Source organism: Gigantopelta aegis, unplaced genomic scaffold (genome assembly GCF_016097555.1).
Source record: "Gigantopelta aegis isolate Gae_Host unplaced genomic scaffold, Gae_host_genome ctg7111_pilon_pilon, whole genome shotgun sequence".
Lineage (NCBI taxonomy): Eukaryota > Metazoa > Mollusca > Gastropoda > Neomphalida > Peltospiridae > Gigantopelta > Gigantopelta aegis.
The window spans coordinates 1-7,479 of NW_024535564.1; the positions used below are offsets into that span (position 1 = coordinate 1).

At 36.4% G+C, this 7,479-nt stretch overlaps 1 protein-coding gene across 1 annotated transcript; it reads left to right on the plus strand.

Annotated features, from left to right (window-relative positions):
• Nucleotides 1-2,807: 2,807 nt before the first annotated feature.
• Nucleotides 2,808-7,277, plus strand: LOC121366780 (neutral ceramidase 3-like). The gene is made up of 3 exons (XM_041491092.1): nt 2,808-2,950; nt 6,526-6,624; nt 6,747-7,277. Exons 1-3 carry the CDS (start codon nt 2,915-2,917, stop codon nt 6,849-6,851), a joined length of 240 nt encoding a protein of 79 aa, XP_041347026.1. The 5' UTR covers nt 2,808-2,914; the 3' UTR covers nt 6,852-7,277.
• The last annotated feature ends 202 nt before the right edge of the window (nt 7,278-7,479 follow it).

The window sequence follows — 7,479 nt, forward strand, 5'->3', positions numbered from 1 at the left end:
GGTCTTGTAATTTTAAATGTGACCATTTCATAAGGTTCTGCTGTCAGTACCCCCCATTATACAACAGCAAACATTTGGAATGTCACCTCCATGTTACAACTTTGGTCAGGTGAACTTGAGGTGTGGAGAAGCTTAATTTTCTATTATTTCAGCCCAGTGTTGTTAACCCCCGGGCCAATCTTCATGGCCTCTTGCATTAATGCATATTAAAAGACATGACCAAATTTGGTGTTTTCCTACTCGGTATGCGTCATAGTATGTCATGTGTCAAAACTGACCAGCTGTCCCATTCCAAACCCCCCTCTTAAGGAATCTCACCGCTATTTCAGCCAATGAGCGACGTGTAGGCGACGAATTTAGTTCCATGAAAAAGAGTACCTCTTTTCTTTATTTTATTAGGTTGGTGTCTGAACAGACTTGACAGTACGATTATGGAATATTGGAAGGGTAACATTGCCTCTTGATTTTGGCATATCAAACTGACAGATGCATATCTGCTTAGCTACAGGCAAGACCATTGTTTGCTATGCCTGTGGTACATATTATATTTACCAAGAGTAGCCTCCCCTCCATTAGCCCATGTGCTTAGGAGAGTGGATAATTAAAATTGCAGGTGGCGAAGTATCAATTTTATTTGCTTAAAGGAAACATGTCACGTAATCCATATTTGGCACCAACCATGTACAATTAATTATAAATTGAATCACCTAAAAAAAAAAATTATAAAAAATTAATTACTTAAAATATCTCCATAAAAGAACCCCAGATACGAGCTCTTAGCGGAAATTGCCGATCTTTAATGAGCAGGGCAATCACGAGGTCCGTGACGTCAGAGACGCGTCGCTTGATCTGAAGCCTTACACTTAAAAGCATTAGTCCATACCACTCATAAAGAATCTAAGACTTGCACAGCTTACCAAAACAACGAGTGTTCATTCGCAAAACGTTTTGCCGTATCAATATGAGCTGTTAGTAAATGAAGAAAGACACACATTTACTTACAACAGTGATACTGAAGAAAAAACGGATAGCGAGTCGGAGGGTGGAGAAACTGATGGTGCCAGACCAGACCGGTCGACCAATTTACAGCCCGGAGCCCGAAAGTAACCCGGAGACAAAACCAAAACTCGGATGCTAATGCCGAGGTGTATACTGTTCATATTTAGCATAAAGATACACCTCGATATGATGTATTTAAATATGTAAAAAATATAAATGTAGGACTGACATTTTTTTTTTTTTTTTTTTTTTAGAAAATATCGCATTTTTTATGTTCGGGCTGTACATAATGAAATCTGTATGCACAGTGTAAACAAACGCTCTAATTTACGACAAGGCGCTTCACTTACATTAACCTGACTTGTAAAAACAACATAAATGACTTGAGAGTATAATCAACTTTTAAACTAAATATATTTCTATTTGCATCAATAGAACGAAATGGGGTTATAGTATTTTTCTCTCATAAAAAAAGTAGCATATTATTAGGCCTATTGGTAGGGTGCGTTAGAGTAAAAACGACCACTCACGATACCCAAATGATAATTTTCTTTTCTTTGGTACTACGTAATTGGTCAGTTTTGTAATTTTAGATGGGAAAGTCTACTTAATCAAGGGTTTTACAGCATTATTTACAGTAATGAAGCAGGGCGGCTGATAATGTCCATTAACATTGTACTATAGTCGCGACAGGTTACGCCACAATACCCTGTGATCTTAAAAAAACTGGCACGTATTTTGTACGTATGTCTAGACCGTGGTAATCACTTACCTGGTCGATACCCTGCAATATACACCTGCCAATCAGGAATCACATGTGCAGGCCACGGAAAGAAAGGACCAATTAACTAAAACAACACTCCGATTCTCAAGTCAGCCCGTGGATGAAACATAATAGTTATTTCGACACCGACAGTAGTGGTTTATTTTGTATTGAACTTCGTGTTGCTTTGGGGCTTCGGGCGATGAGGAACGTTTTTTGTGACGTATTCCGCCCGAAGATTAAAAACATTATTTAAAATTATTATTGTTTTCTACACGTTTTTTAAAAACATATTTAAATACATCATACTGAGATGTATCCTCATGCCAAATCCCATGTTTGTATATGCCATATTTAATTACTTATTGACGTTTCCTTCTTCGGACGGTGAATACAGATTGTGTTATGTAGGCCTACAGCCCTAACATGAAAAATCTTTTTTTTTCCAAAAAAATAAATAAATAAAAAATTCTACATTTTTGTTTTAACATATATAAATACATCATGCTGAGGTGTATCTTTGTGCCAAATATGTACAATGTACACCTCGGCATTCGCAACCGAGTACTGTTTTTGTCTCCGGGTAACGTTCGGGCTCCGGGCTGTAAATAGGCTGACACCAAAGTACTATGCGGTGTTGGTGTCCAATCTTTTCTTTTGCGATAAAATACACGCGTCTTTCTTCGGATACAATCCTTTGGAAAACCATAAAAAGACATTCCCGATCGTTTAAACTGTTTATTTTTACACCCAAAGGCCACGCAGTACGGCACTGTTGGACTGAAAAGATCGCAAGCCCCTTACTCCATATATAAACAGTTAACAACAATGGAAGAGTACAGCGGCTCTGACGTCACTTCCCTTTTTTCCGAACGCTCACGAAGAAATATGCATAAATCGTACTTTGATACTGATTAGCGTAATTTCTTAATTTTAAGTTAACTACACGTATTTTATTGTTATAAAGTTATTTGTATATTATTTTTATATCATTTTTCTTTTAAAATGAGCTATAATATGGTCTCGTGTCATGATTCCTTTAAGCACTATCATGTAGTGTATTATGTAAACCTCTGATGAACAAGTACAATAGTAATTTTTAGCTATGACAACTGAATACTATATCAGTATTATGTTCCTTGTTTCAGAGCAATGTCTGGCAGAAGAACCAGAGATGCTGTAAAAGAAGTGAGTGTACTATATATTTTTTTATACATCCATTGGTGAGAACGCCATTCTTTGTTTTTGATAACACTTTAAAAGACATATGAGTGCCTGCTCCAATGAAAAAAAGCACACTTGAAATTGTTTACACTGTTAACCTGACATTGTTTTGTCAGACAAGCAAGCTAGCTATAAATACAAGGGCTGTGAATAACTTTTATTTGGAAAAAACAGGTAAATTTCCTTAAAACCTGGGCTTTCACTAAACATCATAAGCCTAGTTTTGCACGTAAAAGTAAATATACGACTAAACCACAATTCGTATTACTGTTATAGTGGAACATATATAGTTAGAAGTATACATATTTCATTTCCATTCATCCTTAAAATGCTCCATTTCCCATAATGATGTACTTTTCTTCATGAAATAGATGCCAAACACATGTAAACGTATGCCTGGTATAATTATTACTAGTCACAGATGTAAACTTACAATGTTTTGTGAAATTGGCACCTGTTTTTTTAGGATATGTAAAAGAATATAATACTACATTCCTGTCCGTTAGATACCATTTATATTACAATTATAACTCTCTTAAAAATGTATCCAACTCGCTTTAACTCATTAGATAAGTTTTAAAACTGGTAAGATAAATAGTATCTAATACCACTTATATAGTATACTTAATATGCTGAATGCCACTGAAAAGGCACCAGTCAGATTTGTAGTAATAAAAATAATATGAAAAAAAAATCTTCACCAATTTTGTATAACTGAATGTATTCTGGTAGGCGATAAATTAACACAAATATTGTATACAAGTGTTATGGTTATTATTTGCTTTAAAGCCATCTCATGCATGCTATGGCAATAAGAACAGAAAATATTGGTTGTATATTTTCAGTGGAGTCGGTAGATGTTGTTTTATGAGCAGGCATCATTAGTCTGTGAATTGTTTTATTCCCTGGACAAAAGCAGGCATACCTTGATGTGATTTTGGGAATGTCCTTCGGTTTCTTTACACCAAATAATTCTCACTGACAAACGCAATTTATAAACAGAAACTGACATAAGTGTATCGACCCACACAGTATGCGCATAAAAATGGTGGCACTTGGTCAAGAGAATAAGGAAAGAGAAAACCTGATTCCACATAGACTACTTCTACCAACAAAGCAGTAAGAATCTTTTATGTGCAGACATGATAGTACATACCATGGTCTTTCTAATAGCACTGGGACACTGGTCAGGATAAAAAACAAACAAGTCCATAGATGGTAATCCATTGTACCTTAGCTTAGCACTCTACCACAGACCTACATAATACCACTTGTTTTTTTAATACCATATGGGGCAAGACATAGCCCAGTAGTAAAGCATGGTCTGTTTGGGATCGATCCCCATTGGTGGGCCCATTGGGCTATTTCTCGTCCCAGCCAGTGCACCACGACTGGTATATCAAATGTCATGGTATGTGCTATCCTGTCTGTTGGATGGTGCATATAAAAGATCCCTTGCTACTAGTGAAAAAATGTAGCAGGTTTCCTCTAAGACAGTAGACTATATGTCAAAATTGTCAAATGTTTGACATCCAATAACCAATGATGAATAAATCAATATGCATGGCTGTTAACTGTCCGTCGTGAGACGGATTTCCGTCGTCAGAGAAATTGTGGAAATTATTTTTTCAGTCAGGTTTTTTTTTTTTTTTTTTTAAATGAGAATCACTTCGGCCGTTTTCGGTTTCCGTAATGTCAACCCGATCGCTTCGGACGTTTTCTTTGCCCCACTGACCCCCTTTAGGGACCCATTCCAAGGTATAAACTACTATACATTTTGGGGCCGGTGAACGGCCCCATTCCCCTAACGTAAATTCCCAATCCAATATCCAACTTTTCCCCAATTAGACCCTTCAACCCAACAGTTTCCCAATAAAGATTCCCAAAGTTGCTCTTATCGTGGACACTTGAACTCATATTTTTTTTTACAAATTTAGCTAATTGTATATTTTTTTGTAAAATGACATAGAAAAAGTTTCGTTTTGGTTTTCCGATCGATTATGAACACGTGACGAACAACTCTGACCTGGATATGCAAATTAGGTGTATCCTGTTTTGATATAGTCTGTACGTTGTATCGTAGTTTTTAGTAATAATGCCTTCATTGTCTGATATAATATATTTTTGGTAGAAGAATATAACTTTTTCTTTTAATCCATCCATTTGCGTTAACACATATTTGGGATCTATCGCAACACGTCCAATCCGCTATTTACGGATGTAGAAAGTAAAAGTATTGACTTAATGTGTATCCTGCACTACCATTTGCTGTGCCAGTTTAAGCAGACGATCTTATTTTGTTAAAAGGTGTGTACATATGTTTCGTACTTTTTTTTCAGATATTTTATTATTATTTAAAAAAAAATTAAAATCATGTTTGGTACGTTTTTGTAATTAAACCCCCCTAAAAAAAAACGTTACTACAGTAGTAGTAAATTAAGTGAAAAAAAAACCCCCTAATTTAAATGTGCTACTCACTCCCTTTGAAGTAATGGCCGTACCCGATGTCACACCATGTGACGAACAGCACGTGCGAGTTTGAACACTGTTACAATGTAATAGTTCTGCTGGGAGATTATTAGATTGCGTATTATAGATATTGAGACTTAATAAAATTGATCCGGTGAAAAATTTACCGACCAGCGGCATGCTACTTCTTTATTATTTACGATTGAATAATGGGGTCATTCGAGAACTACTCAACGTGCACTAAGGAGAGTAGGAATTATGGGATGTGTGACAAAACGTAATTGGGGGGGGGGGGGGGGGTGTGGGGTGTTATTGTGCAACGTAATGTTAATTAATAAAGTATGCAACCAGTCATTGCCGTTTTATTTTAACATATATGTATTACTAAAGACCCCAAAGTAAAATATGACATGGTCACAAAACGTTACACGAGCGAGAGGGGTATTAAAACTGCAAGATTTTGCGTTACGTATTGTTAAATGGACACAGAGATCAACAGAGGACTATTCAACGTTAGCGTAATGCAGTATCAGACATTGGCTTTTACCCCAATTTTTAACGACCATAATGAATTTGCGATAAGACTACGGCGACCCGATGTAAATGTATTTGAATATTTGATTTGCCGTCCATTAGCTGGCGGTCAAGCCTAAATAAATAATATCAAGTAATAATGCAAATTTAAAAAAAAATGTCCGTAGCTTGTGAAAGAACACCCCAGCAAATGTCAGCCTAATAGGACTATTTTTATTAATATAGGTTCACTGCAGGACCCATCAAATTAATGTTTTTGTCCAATAAGAAAAAAAAAAAAAAACAAGGTTTGGGTTGGGAGAAATACATGATTAAAGTGGACTACAATTGTCATGTAAAACACTACCATTTTGAATGGTGATATAATCATGGCACTGACATCCGCCATCTAAACCCCCAACCAGGGCAATGCCCTGTACCTTGAAATTTCAGTCACAACATTTTACTTTTGTTAAAAGCCATGAATATGCTCTAGTGGTGTTGTTAAACAAAACTAACTTTTAATACCATACCGATTTTCTATATTGTTATTGCAGACACTAAAAGCTGGTGGTTTTCCTGCTGACACCTTATCTGTTATTGCTGGTTTGTCCAATGATTATGGTGATTATGTTGCAACATATGAAGAATACCAGGTGAGTAACTAAGTAAAAATATCAATTTGATTGTTTGTGACAACAATAAATTCATTTCAGGTTTATTGAATATTTATTTGTTGGTTTATCTAAAAAAAAACCCACCTTTTTTTAAATTTCAGATTCAGAGGTATGAAGGGGCATCTACTATTTTTGGTCCTCGGACCCTTGATGGATACATCCAGAATTTCAAGATTCTCGCAGAAAATATGACTAAGGTTAGTTAGGAAAATGTAGTTATTCAAAACTAGACGAATTTGAAAGAGAAATGATGATCCTACAACTTATCTCTATTCTGAATTTCAAGCATCCTGCTGGGGATATGCAGTCCTTCTGCCAGGTGCCCCTGTGCCTGGCAGAATTTAAATTTTGAGTGAAAGTCCTTGTCCATCTGTGATATTTGTATTTTTGCATGGTTCTTTACACTGTTTTTATTTCAATCTTGAATTCTTATATTGATGTTGATCATCACTTTATTTGTTTGCATTACCATAGTTTGACACCCAATAGCCGATGTATTTTTCGTGCTGGGGTGTCATTAAACATTCATTCATTCATTCATTCTGCCAGGTGCAGTAGGATGTAGGTCAGTAGTTCAGCTCTGGTTGGGGGCTTTCTGTCCCCTTTTCCCCAAGACTGGTACATCAAAGGATGTGGTATGTACTGTCCTTTTCTATAGACATTACCTGTCCTCAAACAAGGGCACCTCCCCCCCATGCAAGTGGTCTGGTCCGAACATCCTAACAGCCAATGGGATGGCCTAAATTCTTCTACTGCATACTGCTCTCCAGTTCCGGTCACATGACTGTAACTTCCTTCTTTTTCTCTTCGCTAAAGAGTCTGGACGTACTTTTG